Raw genomic sequence first — 26,212 nt, forward strand, 5'->3', positions numbered from 1 at the left:
GTGGTTGTTTTTTCTTCTCCTTTTATAATCAATTCGCTTTAAGCGATAACATATTCAGTAATATTCTAAATTGATCAACTCCACAAAATAAATAAATTAATTAAAAAAAATCCCCTGTGCCCTTGGTTACTGTGGCTGTTGGCTTCTTTCATATTTATAACGAGCCCCTTAATTCCCCTTCCCTTGTTTGCTTAATTGCTTAGCGAGGGTCTCGGTTCTGGCAGCCTTGACGCCATAGGAAGCATAAGAGGGTTCTCACGCAGCTTCCACCCTCCCCGTTCGATGACGTTCTACGTCACACCTGCGGTAACTCAGGACGTTCTACGTCCGCCGCTTATGAACGTGGGTGGCGCTGATGAACACTCTCAAAGTTAGGTTACTTGTAAACATAAATACCCCCGAAAGCAGAAGATTTGACAGCCGTCGCCGTAGCTCAGAGGTAGAGCACCGGACGCGTAATTCGGAGGTCGTGGGTTCGGATCCCACCGGCGGCAGTGGTTGTTTTTTCTTCTGCTTTTCTAATGAATTCGCTTTAAGCGATAACATATTCAGTAATATTCTAAAGTGATCAACTCCACAAAATAAATAAATTAATTAAAAAAAATCCCCTGTGCCCCTTGGTTTCTGTGGCTGTTGGCTTCTTTCATATATATATATATATATATATATATATATATATATATATATATATATATATATATATATATATGCGAAATTCAGTAACGCTTCATTTAGGTTAACATTTATTGCTAGTCGACGTTTCGGACAGAGCCTGTCCTTTTTCAAGACACTCTAGAAAAAGGACAGGCTCTGTCCGAAACGTCGACTAGCAATTAAGGTTTACCTAAATGAAGCGTTTCTGATTTTCGCATTTTGCCTCTAGCAACCAAGTACGTTTATTTTTTTGTGCTACATATATATATATATATATATATATATATATATATATATATATATATATATATATATATATATATATATATATATATATATACACACACACACAAACGGCAAACCGCAGCGGTTTGAAAGCAGGCATATTCTATTGCTTCTTGTCATGCGACCCCAACACACTATCTAGTTTTTAAATTCCGCCCAATTAATTAACTAATGGTGTCTTCGGCTGACACGCACTGCCTCCGTGCCAGTGCGCAGGAAATGACGTCAAATACTACACGAGTGGCACGTCTCCTTGCACATCAGCTGAACGTGCGAAACACTCGCAGAGTGCCGTTGCTCTTTCTTCCGTCTGTTAACCGAGGCCTCCGAGACCATCGATAATCTCAGGGGCTATTCTAACGAGCGACCGACGCCAACGAGCGCAGTCAACAGTTCGTATAACTAGCAACAGCCTCTTCACAACAGTGCTCAGTACCGTGCTTGTACAGGCTTTGTTAGAATCGGCGGGAAACGCGGGACCCACGAGCCAGCTCGTGAGATACTGCGATTAATTATGGGGGCGCAGGTTTGTAAGACACCACACCAAGGTGCTTGCCGGTTTCGATGCATACGCCTTTAGAGCTTCAGCTAGAGTAACTTTTGAAAATATCAGCAGCTGATTTTCAATCCACTAAGCGCCCCACGTTGTCGCTTTATTGATATCCTTTAACCTGTGCATACATTGGCAAAAAGTACGATGATGTTATAAAGTGCAGACATGCCGGATGAACAGCATATGCCGTTCGCTGCAAGAGCTAAGGCAGAACTTGCAAGACTAAAAATATTGACAAACCTTTAATTTCCTCATGACGGAAGGCACATGGCTTGCCGGCCGGTGGCTGCGTGATTGCAGCGCGAATACATGCATTGCAGCGCCTATAATATTCAACATTTCTTTAAAATGTGCCCACTTGTAATGCATCGTCCGTTTTTCCTCTTCGCCGATGCTGCGTCAACCAACGAGCGTGAACAGCGTCGTCTGCTAGCACGCGCTGCACGACGGGATTGCACCGCGCTCCACCGTCGGTCTCCGCGGTGGCGCAGTGGAGCGCACGCGTGTCGTGCTCGTCCCACCCGAATGTACGGCACTGCACGAGTGGCATCCAGCCGAACGTGGGGCACCGCACGAGTGCGTACAAAACTCCACGAGTGCCGTCAGCCGAAGACACCATAAGATGAGATATATAAAATTTCTTGTATTCACTTCAGGGCCAACTGCGTTTCGTTACGTTGTAGAGGGGCTTCAGAAGCAACCGATCCAGTTTTTGTCGTAACGTGTACCTGCTTCATCGTGCTTTTCCGGAATTGAAAGGAAGCCTGTGAAATACAAAAAAAAAAACAACGTGACTGGGCGCATGATTTATGGTATTGCAATGCTCACTCCCATGCTTCGATCGAAGGAAGCATGAGCGCGTACCGCGATGAATTGAGCGGCCGCTGCTTTCAGCATCGGCTTGACAGTGCGCACCTTCCAAGGTGATAAATGGAAACGACGCACCGCGCACCCTGAGGAATGATACCGACGCAACCAGGATCCGATTAAAGAAACTTTTTTTGTTTCATAGAATGAAACTCCTTCAAATGATGGCGACTAATTCACCTGAATTGCGGCATTCTCACAGACGCTTTGGCCTCTAATTCATCAAGTCTTCGAACAACGCGCGTTCAACAGGTATGCATTTCTGACATCTCTCTATCAGACTGGCGGCCGCAGCCCTCAGCATACTTTCAGGTATCTGACAGCAAACTTCTGTGATTTTCGCCTTCAAGGCTTCTGGCGTTGTCGTCCTTGTTTTGTGGACGCGATCCTTGACGTAGCCTCATAAGAAAAAGTCGAAGGGCGTCAGGTCTGGACATCGCGCAGGCCATTCCACAAGCCTGTGACGACCAATTTGGAAAAGCAGGTTTGGAAGAACAAGATCAAGCCACTTTCTCGCTAGGCTGCTGTTGGGAGGCAGAGTCCCGTAGTGCTGAAACCACGTCTTGAAGTCTTACTAGGGGCTGCCAAAGCATGTAATATGCACTGGTTCTTCCTGGATGTCCGACGCATATCGCTGTCCCGTCAGCACAAACTAAAAAACACAGGAACAATCAGTCTTTCACCATAAATCCCACACCACACGCTGAAAGACCACTGATACTGGTTGCGGGACTCAATGAGCTAATAAGGATTTTTAGCACTCCAATAGTGCGCTTCGTAAAGATTTACTTGCGCGGTTCTAGAGAAATTTTGCTTCGTCAGTCCAAGTCACTTTAATCAGAAAGCCCGCATTTTCGCCTGCCAGTTTGCAAAGTCCAGTCAGTTTTGCAGATCTCGTTCTTCCAGCTGTTGATGCAGCTGGGCGTGATAGGAGAGGAGGCCTGCTGTCTTCAGCATCCTGCATGTTGTCGATACATTCCCAGCCCTTAAATCGCGCACGCTTGCACGATGACTCGAAGCACTGATGGTAAGGACATCCACGCGAACAGCTTCACATGTAGAGCTCAATTTGTGGCGGTTCTTGATGAAGCTTCCGGCCTGCTTAAGGGTCTCCTAGTGTCGCACAATGGTTGAAGGGCTTGGTCTTGCTCCGGGATGCCAGCAGTGAAATACGTCAGCAGCTTGACTCCTGTCGCCGCCCAGTGCACCCAAGGCTGTAGTAGCATGTCTGCCTCTCCTTCATTTGAAAACCGCATTCCCTTCGCTCTCAGCTGTGAGAACACAATGCTGAAAGAGGCGCGTTCGGGTAAAGATGGCGCAGGTTAACGGTCGGTACGATGATACAAGACAATAAATGAGGAAGCTGCCCTAAAAAACAAAACAAAAACAAACCAACTGATTGTATTACCTGGCTTGGTCTTCGCAAGAGTGACCAAAAGCGTTATCCCAATCGGCTCCCGGTTGCCTCGCTATCATTCATCACAATCGGCGGCGCGTCGTTTCCGCACGTCGCTGTGAAAGGTGCCGACCCATTGTCAAGCCGACGCTGGGAGCTGCGGGCGCAAAATTCACCGCAGCCCGCGCGCATGCTTCGTTGGCTAGAGGCAGGGTTGAGAGCGCAGCACTACTATAACGCGCAAGGGCAGTCGCGTTTTTTTCTATATATCTCGCTGGCTTACTTTAAATGAAAGAAAAAAAAGCATGTAGGTGGTACGTCAGCAGAAAAAACTGGATCGGTTGTTTCTGAACCCCCTCTACAACGTAACGAAATAGGCTTAGCCCTGAAGTGAATACAAAAAAAATTGCCTAATTCATTTTAGTTCAATAACTATTTAGCCGAACTTAAAAAAATATAATCTGAGGAGCTGCGCATCACAGCCAGCAATAGGCCAGTGTTTTCACCCAGCCACGGTTTCCCGTCTTTGTTAAATCTTTGGTTCAAGTTGCGTGAAACACACTGTGTATATAGACGGTGCGTTTCAGCGAAGGTTATTACTAATTTTTAAAATATGTTTTTTTAGGCAAAGACTGTAGCTTTCCGCGGCATAATATTACCGGCGGTGGTGGACGTGACTAAGCAGAGGAATCTTGGTAACTAGCAAAGTGATTAACTAATTCATATTCATTACATTCATTACATATTCATTACACATTCGCCGTTCCATCGCTCTTTTATGCTTACTTATGCTTATGCTTATGCCTCGAAGAGCCTTCAGGCATTTCACGCCGCCTACATAATCAGTACAGCATTAAACGCATTTACGGAAGAACCCTAGCCTTCAATTCATCTCCACTTCCACGTGCCATTATTCTTTGGAATGATCTTCCCAACTATATCGCATCCATCGCCAACCACCAATCATTTCAAGACCAGCTGCTCAAACATTTTCTTTAACCACATTGTGTCTTGTTTCAGGTTGTTCTGTGTCTTTGGTTCCCTTTTCTTCTCCTTGGTATTGTATTAAGTTTTGGTTTCTTGTGCAATTTCAACCATTAGTATATTTTTTTATGGCTACTGCTTTTTCTTTCGATGTGTATTGGGCACATCCGATGCGTTATTGCTACTATTTTAATTTTTGTTGCTCGCGGTGATGTATGTCTTGTAGTTACGTTTTGCCCTCTATAATTATAATTGTGTTTACTTTTTGCCCTGTATCAAGCGTTGTTTTTAACTCATTGTTCCTATTCGCTTAATCTATTGTTTTTGCCCCCCTTACTCAATGCCCTTCTGGGCCCTGTAAGGTATTTTGAATAAATAAATAAATAAATAAATAAGTAAATAAATAATTCTTCAAAGTTAACTTTTCAACTATTGCCGATAGGCTGCACTTGATAGAAATTGGAGATTTGCAGCCGGCCGTTAGTAATAGACATGCCAGTTTTTAGAGTTTCGAAAACGCGATTACCCTCGTAGCTGTGGCTCGAGGAAATATGGCTACATCGTGCCAAAATGCATGCGCTTTCGCAAAGCATGCAGGCAAGGCAACCCTTCTAGTGCTCGTAACTAGTCAGCCAGATTTTGTCGAGCCACAGCGCCGAGGGTAATCGCGTTTTAGAAATTCTAAAAAACTGATATGACTATTACTAACGGCCGGCTACAAATCTGTAATTGCACTCAGGGGCCTAACGTTAATAAAAAGTTATATATTAGAATTTATTTCAGAACTTCACTAGCTAACATGATTCGTCTCTTTTTTGACGTCTGCCAACACTGGGCTTACTATGTCCCTAAAAGCTTCTCTTTAGCTCAAAAGCCATATTTAAAAAAAAATGGGATCACCTTCCCTGAAACCCTTGATAGAGTGGCCACCGTGGCATGTGGCAGTTCAGTTAATCATGAGTCGCATGTGGTTGCTCGGGAAGAGCAACTAGGTCTCACAAGCCGCACCTATGGGAGTGCCTGCCATCGCAGGGCAGTGACGCATGGCGTAACCGCTGCACCACAGTTGCAGGAGTGGTACGGAGACTCCCAGGGATTCATGAATCTAAAGAAGGCAATGATCGACTCCGTATATTAGGGTGTTTCACGAAAACTTGAACCAAGGATTCAAAAAAAGTGGCACACCGAAGCTGAGTGAAACCTAAGACACACTATTTCATGTCGTGTCGCGCTCCTCAGAGTATCTTTAAAGTTCCGATTAATTACTTAATTGGCTTAGATTATTTATGCAAAAATTTTGGTATTCACTTTATGGTCACGAGTGTTTCGTTAAGTTGTAGAGGGGGTTATGAACCGACCCATCCAGTTTTTTTTATCAAATTATGTTCTACGTGGACCTTTTTTCCAGCAGGCCGCCGTAGTGGCTCAGTAGTTATAGGGCTCGGCTACTGACTCGAAAGACGCGGGTTCGATCCCGGCCGCTCTGGTCGAATTTCAATGGAGGCGAAATTATAGGGGCTCGTGTACTGTGCGATGTCAGTTCGCGTTAAAGAACCCCAGGTGGTCGAAATTTCCAGAGACGTTCACTACGGCGTCGCTCATAGTCTGAGTCGCCTTGGGGCGTTAAACCCATAAACCGTAAACCAAAGCAAACCTTTTTTCCAACATTTAAAGAAAGCCAGCGAAATATGAAAAAAAGGCACGTGATCGCGCTCTTGCGCTACGGTATTGTAGCGCTGCCAAGCGCGTCCTGAGTGAACGAAGCGTGGTGCCTACCGCCTCGTAGTGAGCGGCCGACGCCGCTCTCAGCATAGTCGTGAAAGTGCGTCAGCACTTTCGTCCTGACTATTCCGCCAGTTGTGTTTCTTCAATGTCAACAAACGAACAGGAAGCATTTACGAGTGTACAGTTGCAGTAGCCAGCGCAGCTCTTCCGCGAGGATGTGGCAGCTTGGGGGCAGTGTACCACCCGCAATGTCTGCCGGTACGACCCTTTCGGCAGTTAGAGTTCCCGCTTGCTGAGTCCGCACGAGGCTCCTCCATGCACTTCGCGAGACACCAGCACCATTTGGTTCAGGGAGGCCGTTTTGAGGCGAGACTATTTGTGATTCACCGCGCTAGAGGGAGCAGATGGTTCTGTATGGGCTGGAGCTGGCGCACCCATTCCGTCATGCCATTACTCTCGCTAATGAGAACATCATCGCGAAGGAGGCAGGGTGCAGTATCATTGATCTTCATGTCATCCTTATCGCAAAATGTGTAGAGATACCGCGTACGTATGCTGAAAGCCGATGAGCATGTTACATATACCTTTGCGAATTTTCCTTCGGGCGCATGTGCCAGTGAATGCGAAGCGTCCTGAACCTCCATAGAACTCCCAATTAATGTAAAAGGCTTGTTTTTCGCCGAATTTAACTTTTCGTGGTTGAAAAGGGTGTGCTTTTAGAAAGGCGATGGGGAAAAATAACGCGCAGTTCCTCTGGTAGATAAAGCAAAAATATATGAAACAAAATTGCCATGCTTATCGTTATCGACGGAACATAACACTTCCGTAGGTCTTCTGTGTTCTACCAATAGCATTGAAGCCATAGTCCTTGCTTAATCGGTATGGTAACGAGTTAAAAACTGAAGGATCTGCTTCTGACTTCGACAGCAGTTAGCGTGACTCATGCGCTCTGGTAAGAGGTGTGGCTTCCACCAATAACGAATGGCGATCAAAGGTTTAGAACAGAGCTGGCGAGCGCCGTCAAGGGTGCACTCAGGTAGTCAAGCATTCGTAAAGCACAAGGGAGGTCAGTCACCACCTCACTCATATGACATATAGCACCTTACGCGACTTGAAAATACGTCAGACAAGACTGACGACCCTTTTTTTATGCATAGGGTGCTCAACAGAGACAGCTTTTAGGAGCTTCTTTGAAAACCCGATCTTGGGGTGAGCTTCATGGCACTTTCAAGGATGAGACATAGAGGCATAGGAACCGAGGATTGACACCGCTTGCTGGTTATCAGCCGTGTCCTTATATGTGGTGTTTACCAACGACATTGAAGCAAAAAAAGGAATCAGGAAATGAGCTATAGGAAAAAAACCTGGGCTGATTAATTTAACATTTTCATTTTTTTTTTTGGTCTGTTCTTGTTGACGATTTCAATACTTTTGCAGTGACGGTAAAAAGGAATAAAAACGACATGGAACACAACCCTCGCATGAAAAAAACTACCAGAAGAAGGAAAAGAAGGAAACATGCCAGTATGCTGCGTACGGATACTACGTCACGTTCGGCATACCGCCTTTCCGGCACTTCTCGATGCGGCCGCAACTCAATGACGCAAGGCGCACAATTATCGACGCTCACTTTAGAGCTCGTTGTCTCGTAATGAAACATGGCGCTTCATTCTATGGTACCAAGCAAGTTGTGAGAAACCGTTAAGACACCACCTCATTAATAGAGATTTACTGAATGCTCTTCGATGACCTCCGCTTCCGTAACGAGGCTTTCATTCGCGAAAGGTGCTCCGTGCTGCGGCACTTCGGAGCAGTCGGTGAACTCGGCCTTCCACGCTTGTCTACGGTCTGGCCGTAGCGGTTGAAATGCGCCGCCGTAGGCGTAAGGCTACTGCCCCCTGTGGGTCAGTGGGCGTGCTCGCCAATCCTTTCTTTCGCTTTGCAGAGCAGCGCTGCGGCGGCCCTGAGGCTCGGGGCGGCGGGTTCTTGTGTAACTCGGCGCTTGCTTGGCCGAAGATAAAAAATAACGGGGATGCAACCGGAAGTCCTTGAAGCTATCGCAATTTCCGCTCGCCTGCTGCACCGCGCGTGCACAAGAGCACTCCGGCGGCGGACATACCTGCGCGCTAAATCTCGCCAGAAGGTCGTCTGCGCACTGATGCGGCCCCAGCACGCACCGCAATCTACGGTGCTGTAGTGTGTGGCGCAATCGCCGCGCGGCTTCATAATGCGATTGGCGGCGGTCGGACTGAAAAAAAAAGAAGCGAAAAACAACTCGAGGTTGCGCGGTGCACTCCACCTCCTAGCCGGATCACATTCCCGACTTGTTACGAAAGCGCTAGATTATTATAGGTGCGCTGTACAGTGGCTAAATTAAATGATTTTATAGTCCACCTGCAACAACGTACCTTCGACGTGTTCTTCAAACTTAAATGTGCCTCGTAGCGCCCTTATAATGCATACAGCTGTTGAACTCATTTCCTGTGGCGTACCCGGACACCTTGTGTACATTACTAAGCCTCTGTTCCTTATAGATGACTGATATTTCCGACAGGATTTTCTCAAGGTTCTATTGCGTCGTTGACTCGAAAATAAGAAGGAAGGACAGTACTTCAGCTGGAAGATTGCTGAGCGTTCTGCCCTATTGAACTGTTCTGCGCCAGCTCTTTACCGGCATAGCGAACCCTCTCTTCGACCTTTCGTGTTTTCAGTTTTTTTTATCACCCACCCTTTCCTTTTGTAGCTTTAGGAAACTCCCAAACATGAGTATTGCAGAAGAAATTTGTGTTGCTTGTCGTAGCATTTTTGCAGTGTTGTTTTCAATTAGGGAGGTTTCAAAAAATTTCTCAAGCTGCATGCTTTGGCTGCCGAAGTCGATAAGACCTGGGGCTTTCTTCTTTTAAGCTGACACATGCGAAGTATTTGCGACGAATAATCTCTTGTGAGGAGGCGTATGTTCTTTGTGTTTAGCATCAGTAGTCCCGTGACAAGGCTGGCCATAAACCTTTCGATAGAATGCGAATAGAAAGGTGGCCCAATCTGAATGGATATTGACGCCATATTTTTCGATGCTCTCTTTAAAAAAATAATGAGCTCAGGCAAAAGACAGTCTCAACTAGAAGTAAAAGCCAGGAATGTTGTTTTAAAAAAATTAGGGACGATCAATTGGATCGATGCAGAGGAAGTGCGATAGCATTCGTCTTTCACTGGCCAATGTATTGCAATTCTAAGGCTATTCGAATTTCAACTACGCAGCTAGGCAACTAGTTTCACATTGATGGTCAAATTTTTAGACGAATCTCCCAGTGAAGATCGCGGCGAGTCCCCATACGACTATCGGCACAGTGGCACAGCGGTTAAGCGATGCGCCACTGCACCAGTAGGCGGTGGTTTAAACAGTCGCCGATGAGGCTTGTGAGAACCAAGTTGCTCTTTCCGAGCAATGCGAGAAAGAACAGCTCCCACAAGCCACATTTCTGCTCAGATAGTTCTTTGGAAGTCTATATTTTGCACGTAGGCCTGCTGTTGTACAAGGCATTTTCTATTTTGTCATCTTCATTTTTCGCTGAGTCATTCTTCGTTATGTGTGAAGAGGGGAAGCAGGATCGAGGTGAGGGGGCGGTTGGCAGGTGGAGGGATGAAAATCTGCCTAAACATCACCTGCCTTGGTTGGCAGGTTCAGGCTTCACACAGACGCCGACAGACAGTTATGGCATTCATAGCTCTCCTAACGATATCGAATTCAAATGAAGACAAAGAAAAAAAGACCTGTACCTCCATCAGTCCTCGAAACACCGCCTATCTGATACCTAGCTCGCTGCCTCTTTCTCCTTCCCTTTCTTCATTAATCCCTCATAGACTGAGTCGCTTTGGGACGTTAAACCCCGATAAACCAACTTTATTCATTAAGAACAAAACACTGTATCCGCCTTTCGAGGGAGCGACCTTTGCCGAGAACAACATGTGCTAGCAACAATATTTGCAGAGCAAGTACAAAGGAATACGAAATCTCACAAAGTGCAATATTTCAGTAATGACTACACCCATGCTCATAGCGCTTTACAGAAAGGTAGTTAGGTTGCTGCCATATCTTTTTCTCTTTTTTTAGGTGTTCTTGCATCACTTTCCATGTTCAAGTTCATCGTCGCTGCAACTTAAGAGAAAGCAAGTGTACGCAAATCAATTATAGTAGTGAGTCCACACAAATTTGTTTTTTTTTCATTGCCATATAATGGTAGTTACGGGACCACGAGATCGAATAACGTCTTAAAAGCAGCATTAGTTCCGCACACTTATCAGTTGGGTGGTCTGTAACTTTTAGAAATATGAGGTCATTCAAGCTCAGAGCATCCGCCTCGCATTCGGGAGGTGCTGGGTTCGATCCCCAGTGCCGCCGAGTACCCACCGGTTTTCTAATGGGTACAAGGTTTCCCCCGGCCTCGTGTTCGGCTCTTCTGGGGTGAAATGCTTGGAAAAAGGGTATTTGACCAAGGACGGGATTTGAAGGCGCAGGCTCCTTTCCCAAGCAATGCAACCCTAGGAAGCCGAGCACCAGGCCAGGGCATAGCTTGTACCCATTTTGAGAAAACCGGTGGGTACCAGGCCGGAGGCGGGAGTCGAACCCACCACCTCCAGAAGCCGAGGCGGGTGCTCTGTCACGAGGCCGCGGCTGCAGTTCACGGCAAGATTCACGGCAAGAACTGACTTTATCATGTGCCAAGAGTACCCTATGTTCCTGCAAAACAAGATGCTATAATGTAGAGATTCCAGAAATCGACACAGTGCTCATTCCTTGGACTACGGGACGTGAAGTCCTCTGTTGATGAGGCACATATTCACGAGCAGCACTTCTATGCAAAACTCGAGGATAAAGGCTTCAATTGTCGTTTTATGAGGGCGTATTTGGAAAGCTCTTGAAATATCCCACCGCAGATGAATGTCTCCCCGGGACTGGTAGACCGGAGCTGGACAAAGCATCTCAGCAAAGAGTTTTCCTATTTGCTCTAAGTATTGTGCACAGGCAGAAGGGTTACTCGAAGAAGCGAACAGCCTGCTTTTGCTTCCTGCAAGATCTCATAGCCCATGCACGTGGCTGCCCCGGTTGAGATTAAAGGCAAGTAAATCTGGTTACCTGCAGGAGAAAAAAAATTTCTATAGACTGCTGGTTTTACCTCAGGGATCAGTGACCCAAAGCCGCCTGTCGCCACATCCGTTAGCAAATTACGGCGCCTCATTCTTTGAAAGTGACTCCAAGATAAATATCCCACTAAATCAGTGCACTCTAGCTAGGCTCTCTTGTATAAACGGCAATACTTCTGCCTAGTTCCAAACAGTTGAAGCAAGGAGTCGCACACAAACGCTCTGTTCACGAGTGGGGTGGGCCTCCCGTGCCACTATTGCGCTTTATTCAGCAAGTCTTTTCAGGGGAGTAGAGCCTTGTTTCATTTGCAGGCTCTCTGTATCAAATCACTCGCTGAGGTAGCTGCGGACTTCGTCGGTCCAAAGTATCGATGGTTTGCAATCCCAGACATCCAGCCGTTCGCCCACGCGCTTATCCAAATTAATTTCTGCAGATGTCGGCGACGTGCTGGAGTACCCGATGAAATTGTCGAGGCGCGCACATCAGGGCACTGTCATCCCCTGAGGTGAGTAGATTTTGACCATTATCCTCGACGCTGAATTCACACATTAAACCTACCTTGTCAGAGAGATTTCGTGTGAAGCGCGAACAGAATGGGAGAGTCGGGGCAGCCACGCCTAACCGAATTGTTCACCTTTATATTAAGCGATAGCACAAGAGCCCCATGGGGACGAAAGGTGGCAGTGTCACCGATTTTCCACCAAGCAGGTGGCAAGAGCCAGCTGCCAAGGTTGGTGCAACGAAGAGCCAGCTGCAACCTACCACCTGCTAACCACAGCAGGTGGCAAAATTGAGAGAGGGAAATTCCTTCCCTCTTCCAGGGGAAATGAGGGAGAGACCGGAAGGTGGCTGCCACGGGAAGAACCCACCTGTTACCAGCCAAGGTTGGTACTAGGAAGAGCCAGCTGCTACCTGCCACTTGCCGTGTTGGCAGGTGGAGAGAAAAAGTCAACCTAACAACCTTTTTTGTATGCGTGGTCATGCATGGCAGCCAATGTTCTTATGCTATCACACTTTAACAGCTAACTGTAATTAATTAAGTGTCTTCCAGGTTTTTAGTGCACACTGCACCACGGTGCCAGTAGCCGATCCTGCCCTTTTTGGGAATGACAGGTGCGAATAGAATTATGAGCTATTACGGTTTCTTGTGTCAGGTCAAGAATTTGTGGTGACAGTCAGGGGGTTGCCGTGATACGTGCACTAAAGATCATTTCAGGCTTTTCGGGGGTGCCACTGATGCTCGGAATCATGTCGCCCAGTATTGTAAACGTCCTATCCTCCAGCAATGTTTTAACTCTCACATTCTCTCTGCTGTTCCAAACAACCATAAAAAGTGTTCTCGTGCATACATGTGATTTCAGCCGTTCAGCAATGCCTGGGGCCCTCCTTTTGGACCGACTGTTGCGTTTCGTTCATTTCTTTCAATCTGACGTCATTCAGCTATTGTGTTGCCTCACTCCTCTTGGACCCACTGTTGCGTTTCATTCATTTCTTTCAGTCTGACTTTATTCAGCTCTTGTTTTGCGCCACAGAAAAAAAAGCCTACTATTGGCTAGTATTTTTTTTTTTTTGTAGGACAGGGCAGGACAGAACACTCGCGAACTTCTGTTCCTAGATGACATAAAAATTGCAGCGCGTCGGCACTTGTTTGGCTGAACCTTTCATGCAGTGCACATTCCCGTACTGCACTTAGCCTACCATGCACCTTCCAGCGTGCTATTTACGCTCAGAACCTTGGACAAGCCTCAGCAACGCAGGAATTGCAAAGCCAATGGAGGATATTTCAGCGTGGTTCAAGTAAACATGTCCCTTCATTCCATCAGGCTAAAATTTGCATACACGTGGCACTTCCTTGACAGGACTGACTTCGCTGGCCGCCTGGCCTCGGACTTCCTCAAATCCGCCCTTCGCTTAGGGGCACCTATAGAATTATCGGCAAGGCTATCGCCCTGTTTACTAGCTTGGTGCAGCGCGTGTCGTACCTAAAGATAGCTTCTGCTGGTGTAATTTTGTATATCTAGTATGAAAGCCGAGTGAACTTCGAGGAACCGCCACCGCTTCGCTCCAGTTGTGTTGTGACTGAAGTCAAGGCCAATGGCTACCTTTTTGAAGGCTGTCTTCCGTTTCTGGCGTTAGGCTTTTCCGGAGAGTTGGGAAAAGCGAGCGATGTAAAAAAACAAACAAACTTCAGCATAGTATAAAAAGAACGGGGACCACGAGATAAACGGGAAGAAAGCCCGTGTCGTGAGTGTGTACTTTGTACATGTTTCATTAGTAAGTACCGGTTGTGCCCGCGTTATCTGCACCGTCTGCACTAAGAAGCGACCAATGCTTCGCTGTGACTTGTACTTGCAAGTTTGTTGAAGGCTGACACTACCAGAGCGTACTTTCACGTGACGTTTAAGGTCGTTCACTGTCAGACTATTGTCATTATCGACCTTGAATTTAAGGCGTTTAAATGTCAGAGAAATTTGCGGGCTTTATTTTTTAAGAACGAACAATGAACCTTTATTTTGGCCATAAGTAAATCCTGACTTTACTTACCTGTTCAGAATTTGTGCCTCTAATTTATGTTGAAGTTATAACAGTGCATAAGGTATAAAAGGGCGAGTTTTTTTCGGGCCGTAATTTTATTAAAATGTTAATAAATACAAGTTTCTATGCCGTCGCTGAGTTTTGGGTGCCTTTTCACTAAGGTGTCATAAACCATTGGACAAAAAACAAGCGCAGAGAACACAACAAAATGATCACACTTTATTACTTCTTAAGCTCTTGTTTTATTAACTGTTTGTGTGGAAAAACAGCCTTCTGAAATGATTGATACAATGAAGTTATCATACGAACTATTTTACTACGGTTCAAATGAAAGCCGAAATGCAATGGTTCTTTTTTCGAATGTACGGTACTAAAGAAAAGCCCTGGTTTTCAACCTTGCGTGCCTTAAAGACGAGATGATTGTACTGTTGGGTGTGATGAATATTGCAAAACGTTTAGCCCAGAACCCATCAAGAGAGTTTTACTGTAACGCATTCCTACGATACCAACTGCGACCCGCTTCTTATCAGGTGCACTCCCGCATGTCCGCATGGCAAAAACTAGGCGCAGTAAGCACGACCTCCGCGCGAGCGCATCTGAGCAGAGAATCACGATAATCTCTGGGCTAAAACTATTAACGTATTTCATGTTTCCGCGCAATTAAGTAACCGAGGTTAAGAAAGCGAGCACAATGCCTACAGGCCAGGCCACTTATTTAAAAGAACGCCTCAGGTCGTTTGTTGAAGTGCACAGCTTGTCGCAGCTGCCTGTATTTGGCATGAAAGATTAGCAGCAACAGCAGGTCAAGACTAGGTATCAGACTTCAACGAACGAGCGTAGAGATGCGTTCCTAACCAGACGATGTGTGCATATGTCCTTCGTACATCGGAAGTTGTAGTCCTTCTGCTTCAAGTGTGTGAGGTTGACGGGAAAAAAAAGGTATCCACGCAAAAGCAGCATTGAGGCTACTCTCGTGGAGTGAGGCGGATCCGGAGGCCATTGCGAGCCCGAAGTACAAGTTCGGACACGGTTTGCACTTTATCCCTGTGATGCATAGACTCCAACTTGTAGTTCCTCAGAACCCGGGACACCAGCGTCTTCATCTCCATTGAAGCGAACTTTTGGCCTGGAAATGATGCAAAGGTAATGAAGTACAAATCAATTTTAAATTAAAAGTGACGCTTAGCCAGGTCGGATGAGTTATAGCTGGTTTGCCAGACTGACTAGCTCTCATGTCGGGTTCATCAACGCCACATCACGGGCATCATGTATGCTATCAGAATGTTCACAATGTTTCGGGGAGTAACGGTACGGAAAATTGAAGCACAGCACAAATTTGTGTAGTGTACTGGGAGAAAGGAAATCCAACACTAAAATAAACAAAAATTCCCGCGACTGCAAAATTAATTGCACGCTTTTAAACAATACTGCGCATAGTTGGATTTTAAAATCCATACGTCTTCAATTTCAGTAGGTTCATAAGTTTATAGAAATGTCTCATGCGTTGCTAAGAGGTCTATCCAGCTTCGTTGGCAAAACCGAGGCATTTTAAGCATATAAATAGTTTTTAGTCATGTGTTTTTCGGCTTACTTTGCGAAAAAGCAAGACGCTACAACCACTAGCGTTGGGTTATTTCGTTTTGTTAAACACGCCTTGTATTCCTAAACCTCCTTCATGAACTGCCTTCCATGAGCTTGACGGCCGAACTGACAAGCACAATACATTTCCCAGTTGCATTAAATGATCTGAAAGGTTGCTGATTCGGCATATACACATTAAAATGTGTTTAATATGTTCACTTGTTGAGAAGTTGTTATGCAGCGAACAGCCTATCACAAATGCTGAACGGGCACAGGAAACTTTGCGGTTTGCAGCGCTTACATGTGCCAAAGATGCTCTTGAACTTTTCTCTATTTATTTTTAACTTTCCCTGATATTTTCTGTGGGCACCATAGTAGCATCTTACCAATGCAATTCCTGTAGCCTGCTGAGAATGGCACATAAGCAAATGGGTGTCGGCCGACGCAGTTTTCTGGTAAGAAGCGCTCAGGTATGTACTCTTCTGGTTTCGGGAACTCTTTTGGGTCTCGGTGCAACACGTAGATGAACACTGTGCACACAGTACCCTTCGGTATGATGTAGCCATCTGCAATAAAATCGTATGAGATATGTGAGCGAGCTGTGTTGGTCTCCAGAACAACAGTGACTTTAACATCGACGCCTGCCTACTAGCGTTCCTTCGCCTTGTCACCTGCAAGGTTAGGCGATGTGGGCTGGGCGACAAATTTTTATTTTCTTTTGAAAAGCCTTCAAAATTAACGTTACATAAAGGGCATGGCTACTTAATGAATTGAAATTAATTGAATGCTTATTTTTCCATTCGAATACAGGAAGTGGGCCTCGAAAAAAAAGCTACGAGGGTAGCTTGAAAGATGCCCGTGGCCTAGTCGTGTAAGTGGAGAAAGTATATAAAAATAAAAACGAAGAGCGACAGACAATCTGCACCCTCATAGGTAAACATATGCATGAAGCACGTCGAAACATAGTACAGAACAGCGAAATTTGCGCTCATCAAACAAAGAAATCCAAATACAAAGAAAAGCAATAAACCACAGAAGACCGTCGAGCAGTATGCAACACTCCGTGGCTCAAACCTTAAGAAATTAAGCGCACAAGGGAATGCTTCCCTATGCAAGGAAAAGAACGACGGAGCTGCATGAAATACAGTTTAAAGTCTTTCATGGGTGGTTTAAAAATGACTGGGTTGCGAATACAATGATTATTTAACGTGTATGGCAAAGTGAATCGAAAGCTCTGGTTTCCGTATAATGTCCTCCTGGGAGGAACGTCCCACTCCCACCACAGCCAGGCAACGTTAAATTTCAAGAAGAAATGTCAAGGAATGAATCTAAGAATTTTCATTCAGTTTCATTAATTACGTTACGCAAGCATAAATTAACTGCATGATTGCGTAGCTGCCCAAACAATGTCCCACGGTCAGTTGAAATTTTTGAAAGGAACCCTGCAACCCTTGTAGTAAATATTGTTTCTTTATTTGTCTTCAGAGGCGAATGTATTTTAGGATGAAATGTTGCAGAAGGGCATTAAATCAGTGGTACGTTGGACAATAATAAGCGAGAAAACAGTGCACAAAATGCATCCTATTAAATGTCACGTTTCATACGTGTTTCGTAAAATGCACAAGCCAAGCATTCTTGGACATCACTTTCAGTTATGAGCAAACTATGGAATATTGTAAGATACCGTTATGAGCATACTGGTTGGAATAGTTTCATCTTCCGATGCGTAGCGAAGTCTTGCTTTTTAAGTTTGTCCTGACCTCGCACCGAGTGGTTAAGTCTGCCACTAAAAACCATTAGGTTTTGCGCCCCGACAAATGACGATTGCTCCCTGACAATAAATAGTAGGAAAATACAAGCGTCCCGAGGGGGCGGGGGCGGGAGGGAAATTTGCGGTTATATTGATTGTTATGGTCCAACGCTACGATATGCAAAAAAAATACTTTCATAATACACTTCCCTTTGAAAAGATATGGTCGTCCAGAATTTCAGTGTACGGTGCATCCACTTTTCCAATCTTTTCTTTGCTCTCTACAGGAAGCAGTGCTTCAAAAAAAACTGACTGGCGGCTTAGAATTGCTAAGCACGAAATGTTGTGCAGGAGCACAGTTTTGTATATGGACACCACCGCCAGATACCTGAAAGCGTGATTGAGGTGTCCACTGATCCAGGGAGCGAGCCACTTATGCGCGTCTTCAACTTTTTCATCGTCAGTGAAAATGTACACCATGTACGCCTGCGGCCAATGCTCCAGTGTCTCCTTTCTGCAGCGATGTTGTCAACACCAGCGCGTATTGCTCTAGTGCTGTGTTTCTGCCACAACGTTGTCCACGCCAACGCATGCAGTGAACATCTATCTGTCACTGCTGGCACATAACTCAAACGGTGAATATTAGTTTGATAGTAGTTAGTTGACTAAGACGGCGATGTGCAATGCATAGCGCGAGTGTGTATTGCAGTTTAATACGAGGTGTGTTCGTCCTAAAGTTTCGTGCCCCATGGTCTCTCAATGTTTGGCAGGGCGACCGCATGAAATCTGTTTCTCGCCACTAAAAATTATTATCTACTGCTAATTATGCGTTGGGCAAGACTTTATATCCAACGTTTCCCAGAGTTTTCGCAACTTTTGTGTGGGATTCGTCTTTTCATACAGTGAGTCGTGATAACCCTTTCCGGCTTGTAAGCGCTGGTGGCCTCGGTTTAGTCCACCTGTATGTCCGACAGATGGCTTCCCGTTTCATGTTTTTCCGAGACACTACACACCCAATAGTGCGTGCATCCCAGCAAGTAAATTTATTTCATGCTTTACTGAGCATCACTGTGCCTTCTAATGTTTTTGATCGCCCGTGTTTGTGGGGATTCATGCATGAGGTGTATTTGTCTGTTCTTTTCCTACTAGTTCATTCGTCCCCTGAGTCTCTTTTTTGGTGTCGAGGAAACTATTGTACAAGGACTTAATCTGTATGCTCTTTCCTCCGGCAGTGTATCGCTCTGTGTATTTTGGTTTACCGGGACATGACGTACGCAAGATAGTACGTAAAATGCCCCTCTCGCTATGTACAAATACATTTTTCTTTAAGCTACACACTGAGACATTACCAGTCAACGATTGCCTAGAGAAAAAGGGTATTTTCGTGTCTGCGGTGAACTGTTGCCTTTGTGATGCTCCTGAGAGGATAGAGCATTGTTTCATCAGTTGTAAAGATGCAATACTCTTCTGGTACTCATGCAAAGGACATTGAAAAAAAAACACTTAATTTGACGCCGCAATCTGTACGATTTCTCACTCCACTACCATTTGCTGATGAACCTTTGCTTATGTTATTTTTAATTAGATTACACAGCCTGTGGAAAACACGCATAATGGATCAGCATTGTGAATCTGTTGTTTCTGCAAAAGACCATTCCTATAGAATGATTATACACCTAAAATAATCGTATGCCCAGACCGAGTATAAACCGGAGTGGTGCTCGCTCTTAGTGCTCTGTTGTTCATGGCCTTTTTTCCAGTTTTTTGTTGCTTAGATGTGCCGTGTTATGATGTATTAGCTATGTGCTCCAAATTGATTCTTTTCTCGTGCTTCGTTGCTTATGTGTGTTGATGTGCCACTGTCTTCTTAATGTTTGTAGACAGCACATATACACAAAACATCGCATCATTGTAATAAATACCATTTAAAAAAAAAACGGCGATAGCCTAGTGCTCTCCCGCAGTGACCAGCGAAGCTGACTGGTTCGCGCCACCGCGGGTTCTAATACAGTGGCTAATATTTATTTGATTTCAGTTTCTTTATTTATTTTCCTTTGCAAAAACCCACAAACACCGCAAGATTTTGCTCGGCATTTACCTATCGGAATACTGCTTTCGCACTAAAAGCCCCCGAAGTGGTTCCTGGAGAAGTAACATATATGACCCCTAAACTGTTTGACATGTCGGCTTTTTCTTTTTGAAGCCTTTTCTTTTAGAGCGCAGCTCCTCAGCGCCCGTGCGTGGGTTGGGCGGCGTCGCTGCCTTAGGTGTAACCGAGCCAAACTATGCATATATATGTATTAAATAATAATCAATAATAATAAACATTGCTGTTATTGGGGCACAGATGAGCTTCGCAGGCCACTGAACGAGAGCACTAGGCTATCGTCGCAGCCGATCATGCCTCGCGTTGGTTGGTTGGCCTCAAATAAATGCCTCGCGTTAAACTGCAACAAACTCTCGTGCTGGATTGCACACCGTCGTCTTCTTCAACTAATAGTGTTATATCGGGCTAATATCATCGCCAGACGTTGCGAAAACCTGCAGCAAAGGAAAACAATGGTCCTACAGAGCGTGAGACACTGAGAGAACTGCTCTTGAATTTAATATTGGAGAGAATCGTGATCATCTTTAGAATTTTTTCCTACTTATTTTTCCCAAAACTACTCGTTTCTTTTTTTGCTGTTCGCGTAAATTTCTAGTGAAACAGCGCAACGGTACGAGGCCTAGAGAAAACGAAGGAACAAACACGAAGCATTACCCACAAATAAGATTCTCCCACTCTGCACTTTCCATGTAACCACAGAAAATCAATGAAAAATAAATTACAAATGTTTTATAAATCTCTTACCGTACGTCCAGTCTTCTTGAAGCAGTCGCCCTACAAGCGGCACCGACGGAAACAATCTCTGTGCCTCCTGCAAAAGAAGCAACATGCGTAGAATGTAAAATTGGCGCATTGTCTGCTTTTGTACACAATGACCGCTGTTGTAATTAGGTCTCTCTTTTGCATACTTACAGATTTATTTCCTGTCAACGTTAAGAGCTGAACTGAGTAATCTGGACAAGGAATATGAATGTCCAGGCCTCTGGCATCGCATACCAACCAACTCTCAAGTTGCACACAGTTTGTTTCGTGAAAATAATCTTAATTTATTTGAGCCTGCAATCGGTGTGTTGGTTTGCCTCAGCACGGTATACACGCTTTTCCACCGCTTATAGCTCTTATCTTGCGATGGTGTGCTGTCAGCAATGTATTATGCACTTGTAATTGCAGCATCACACCCGAAATATTTCACCTTTGAAGGTTTGTTAGTCGCACTAGAGCCCAGTAGCCTTTATCAGCTGGTATTGTTTACTTCATTTCTGTTAATATGTGGTTGAGAGCATCTTGAACTTCTCTTATCATTGGGACAAGCAAGGAACCGGAAGCCGCCAGAATTGTATGCCAGCTTCAACGAAATTCACTGAACGTCCCATTCCTAAGTTCATCATGATTGATGGCAGGATTTCACCGAGATGAAATTTCAATGAGCATTTTCACACTGACGATATCTTATGAAAATACTGTTTAAATGGCCGTTGTATTGAGGCTGCGTCGCACATGACGAAGAAAGTCTTGGTCGAAGGTAATTTAGAATGAGTTTTATATGAGGTGTAAGCAACAGAAGATAGGTTTTTGCGCTTACGGAATATGCGATTGCTGTCTAAATATAAGATAGAACTGTCCTCTTAGATCGTTAAATATGACTATGCCCTTAACAGTAAAATATGTTTTCGGGCCCAACTCATCAGCGGACATTTTTATTTTGCCGATGGCTTGATGCAGTAAAGCTCTCGTAAGCAATTGCTTTTTAATTCATTATTACCGTATTCCTTAAATAAATAATACAAGCAATGTGCAATGAATTACGTTACATAGAATGTGTTTTTTAGAATGCGGTGAAATCTGTATTATTCGTCCTTTGGCGATTGATGATGTTAATCTATTGGTGTTACATCCCACCACTGTAACGGCGTCACGACCAACAGTATCTGTAAGTGAATAAAATAAATTAATTAGAAGCTCCATCGCGTAGAAGATCTACCTGTTATGAAATTTATACATTTTGACCGCTGAAAATCCAAACACGAAAACTTTATCCTGAGCCATGCCTCGGCTGGGTTCCATCATCATCATTTACTGTCCCTTAAGGGCCTCTAGGTGGGGTATTACATAAGGGGGCTGCAAAAAAACACAAGTATATTGTGATCACATAGGAAAAAAGGCGAACATAAATTGTTACAGCAGACAACGGAAAGGAAAAGAGATGGTCATAATGACATACATGGCGGAAGCCAACTGTCATGGAAACCACAGAGAATGGGTCATTTTTTCAATTTGTGGTATTCATTCATTGAAAATTTCTAGTGCAATTATTCTATGCCTTAAAGATAACTGATAGGAAAGCAGAAGAAAAAAATTACATGCCGGTGGTGGAATCCGAACCCATGACCTCCGAATTTCGCGTACAGTGCTCTACGAACTGAGCTATGGCGACGGCTGTCCAATCTTCTCCTTTCGGGGTATTTATGCGTAGTATGACCAAACCCTGAGAATGTTCACCAGCGTCACCCTCGTCCATAGGAGTGGACGTAGTACGTCTTGTATTACTGCGAGTGCCACGTAGGAATGTTATGGAATGGTAAGGGCATAAGCTGTGCCAGAATCCTCTTATGATACTTTTGGCTTCAAGACTGCCAGATTCGAGGCCCTCGTTAAACGATTCAGCAGATAAAGGAAAGCAAAAGAGGTGCTCGTTATGACATACATAAGGGAAGCCAACAGTCACATAAACCAAGGAGCACGGGGGCTCCCTATTCTTCTTGGTTTCGGTGACCATTGCAAGGCATTGCAAGAGGGTGAAGCGAACATATGCGCACTGTGGTTATCAGGCAATACAAACAAGATCAAGAAGGGTGCACATAACACGGATAACGGTGCAACATGTAAATCAGAAAAAAAATGTTAATAAGTGCACCTGGGTACATATGGATTAGTAGGCAATGCGCGTCAATTGTGGTTAATGAAAATTATGGTCTAAGAGTAGACTCTTGAATTTATTCGGATGGTGCTCAGTTGCTACGGGCTTTGGCGAGTCATTCTATTGTTATATGGATGATGCCAAGAGGGATTTATGGTAGGCATTAGTGGAACCATTTAAGCGCTGCAAACTTAAACTGTCGAAATGACGGCACGATGTTCCATTGGTGGAAGTAGGAGTATGCTGTGCAAGGGAGGAAAATAGTAATAATGATTATGGAAATGACAAATTTGGCTAATTTTGTGACGGGCAGACAGCGGCAGTATGTGAAGCGAAGATTGCATGCCTGAAACACTGGTGCAGAGGTCGTAACGTGACATTATAAATTGGGTTGCGCGACTTTCCAGTGATTTTAATGCTTCAATAAGATAAGTCTGGTGCGGGTTCAAACGGGTAAGACGCATTTCAGTTTTGTGGGAATGAATATTTCGCAGGCGAGTTCGTCGATACAAGGCGGGGACACGGAAAAAAACTAGACAGTCTGCAGTAGAGCACTACACGGAATTCATTGTGAGGACTGAGCCCGGCCGGAGCCCGGGCAAGACCGGCGGCTTCAAGCCCAGGGTCTTCGCGAGCCCGCTTTATTATCAGTCTATTGAGCCCGGACCCAGCCGGTAAAGCTCGATGTAAGTTGAGTTGAGTTGAGTTGTTAGCTACCAATAAGGTAAGCCCTGCAATTATACTGCCGGCAATGATACTGCCGGCAATTATACTGCCGGCAGTTATAGTGCCGGCGATACTTAAATATTGATCGCAAAAGTTTTGGCACGGATCTGTGACTTAGCATTGCTAGAGACCTGGCCCGCCGCGGTCCCACTCCCGCAGAATCTGAAGAGGTAAATTGCTCACGTGCATGTAGCGTTCTCTTACACAGAAGTGGCTAGTAAAGGGTGTTCAAATATTGCAACTGTGCTTCCAAGAATTGGTTTGGTAAACGCAAAAAAGAGAACATTAGCGTGTTTGCCCACTCAGTTTTTTTAAACATCGGTCCCCTCTGTGAGCAGCTCCGATGTTCCGAGAGTACCATGAAAAAAGTTGCATACACACGTAATAAACTACATTTTTATGTATTTAATGTCATTTTTTACGGCCAGCAAATCCAAAATATTAAAATGTCCTTGCAGGATTAGCATTGACATTTCCTTTTTTTGATGACCGCTATTTCACCGGTTTGTACAAATGGCTGCACTCGCCACGTTTCATTAGATAAGGAAACAAAAGCACCTGTTTATTTCACAATATGGGCAAAAAACCCCGATGTGACCTAAACCAATATGCTGTTCCCCAATAGCGCCTCTCAAAGCGTAGAGGTGTGTTTTTCAGAGGTAAATACGAGTAATAAAAGGCGACCTTGGAACAGACAGCTGCCCATCGAGCAGTTGGTGAAAGTCTCTCTGCAGTGGTTCTCATTAGGCTTAAGACGTTCAGTCGCGATCCTTACACAAAACGAGCAGATGCAAAGAGCGTTTTGTAACACCCGAAGTCGTGCGCTCGCTTATAGCTGAAACAGCCCAACCAAGTGGCGATATACGTTAGCAGTCGAACGCGCTCATTCAAATGAGCCGAGTGTCAGGTCTTACAACGCTCCACTAAGAACACTAGTGGTGCAACCCGCGGCTAGACTTTGCGTTTTACAAACTGCAGGAGTGGTCTTGCACTGCTATTTTGCAATGAAAAATGCCATTTAACTCTTAATAAGCACAACCTACATGCATGTCTCACATGCGTACAAATGATACCATAGCAGTCAGAAGACTCTAGGAATTGAATTACATATTTTTATGCTGTTTCGACCTCTAGTTTTGCAGAAAAAAAGTATACACATTTGTAAGTATGACTTGGTAAATGGACGTCAAATGTGGTACAGTCTTTCGGATGTATAAGACAACTTGCTCTAGAATTAAAAATTGCTTCAACAAGTATTATGAGACAATTGACTGAGGGAAAATTGTCAAAATCTCAAGAAGTTCCATCCAGCCTATTGTACCAAGCAGATACAGAGAGGAACGAGAGGAAACCTCATGGATGACACGAAGTATATTTCAACTACGGCGAAAAGTAAAATGGCACAAAAAGAAGCGCGCGAAGTCTGATCAGCTCAAGGACTTGCTGGACGATCTAGCACATGCTATACGTGGTGTGGAAGGTAATTTTTTTCTGGTATATCAGTTCAGAACTTCTTCAAAAATGAGCCACTTAAGTTTTGGCAGTATATCAGTGGAAAACAAGGAAGCACTGTCACAAGTTTCCGTAAGCAACACAACGGTGTATGATCAGAAGGCTATTGCTCAGCAGTTTAATAATTATTTCCAAATCGTATTTTATGCTCCGAGCTCATGTGCCGCGAGCAGCCTAGTGTATTATCCCTTTGAAGTCCTTTTCATTTCTTAACCTGTTGTCTTTTTTATGCTCTTGAACATAAAATCCAAAGCATCATGTGGACCAGACGATAATCCAAATATATTCTTGCGTCGTTATGCCGAAACTCTGGCTAAATTCATTGTGATTATTTTTCGAGCCTCTTTACTCGCCAACAGCGCGAATTGTTCGCGTTCATAAAAAAAAAATTCAGGGGGAGTACTTAAGGCGCCTTACGTGCAGCAAGGCGAAAGCCTTTGTGCAATCCTGCTGAGCTCCCTGGAACGCTTCTGATTCTTCATTGTGTGCATTTGTTTGGTGTTATGGTCGTTATAACCGATTTCTAGTTACGACATACTACACCTTGGTTTCCAACGTACACAGCGCAACAAAACAAATAGTTTAAAATCACTTCGAATATGCTACGTGAATTAGTTTGGCCGCAATGAATGTTCGCAGTTTCAGGAAGTCATGGTTTGGGGAACCAAAGGTCATCGGTGCAAATCCCAATAATGCGATACGCTTTCATTCCACTAATTGTATTATGCTCCGTAACGCGCTGAATCATTTGATACCACTCCGAACATTCTACGCCAATTCGATGGTCCACAATCTGTGTACCAATGGTACCACCCGCTGGTCCCACTTGAACTGCTCACACACTACAGTATATATAGAGGAACGAAGAAGTACTACCATATGCGAAGTGCCGCGCTTGGTGACTAGGTTTGATATGCTCAAAAGACTTAGTAAAGCCTTTTTACCATACCTTATACATATACTGTAGAAAGACTTGGTAAAGTGTTGTTACTTCGCTTGAGTTCGCATGACGTCGACATGTGACGCTAGATGTTTGTCAAATTCGCACGGACGAACACGCTGGCGAGTCATGAGCCTGTAAATGCTTTCGCTTTAAAAAAGGAGATCGTCTTTTGCTACAGAACTGCAACCTACTAGAACATATAATTGCACCCTGCATGAGCGAAGTTTAGAACGAAATTGAGCTCTAAATTCCAACATGGGCTCAGAAACGGATTCTCAACTCAACGGCAACATAGCTAATTACAGTTCTCAGTTCATTTGCATCGTGTGCAGATAAAAAGAGCGAGATTGATGCAAAGTTTTTGGATTTTAGTAAGGCGTTCAACAATGTTCCTCATAATAAACTAATTCTAAAAATGAAAGAAATCGGCATTCCTGATATATTCATAACGTGGATTACCTCATACTTAAACGACCGAAGCCCTTTTCTTGAAGCGGGTGGTCAAAGTTCTGACTATCTTCTAGTTCCATCCGGTGT

At 44.6% G+C, this 26,212-nt stretch overlaps 1 protein-coding gene across 1 annotated transcript in view; it reads right to left on the reverse strand.

Moving 5' to 3' along the window:
- Window positions 1–15,104: 15,104 nt before the first annotated feature.
- Window positions 15,105–26,212, reverse strand: part of LOC149351784 (cytochrome P450 4c3-like) — a 49,847-nt gene continuing 38,739 nt past the window's right edge. The window contains exons 9-11 of the mRNA XM_089581111.1: window positions 20,322–20,388; window positions 16,107–16,286; window positions 15,105–15,265 (exon numbers count right to left, since the gene is read on the reverse strand). Of these exons, the coding sequence (XP_089437237.1) occupies window positions 15,105–15,265; window positions 16,107–16,286; window positions 20,322–20,388 (408 nt within the window). The remainder of the gene's footprint in view (window positions 15,266–16,106; window positions 16,287–20,321; window positions 20,389–26,212) is intronic.

Source organism: Amblyomma mixtum, chromosome 3 (assembly GCF_055824585.1).
Source record: "Amblyomma mixtum isolate Tamu chromosome 3, ASM5582458v1, whole genome shotgun sequence".
Taxonomy (NCBI): Eukaryota; Metazoa; Arthropoda; class Arachnida; order Ixodida; family Ixodidae; genus Amblyomma; species Amblyomma mixtum.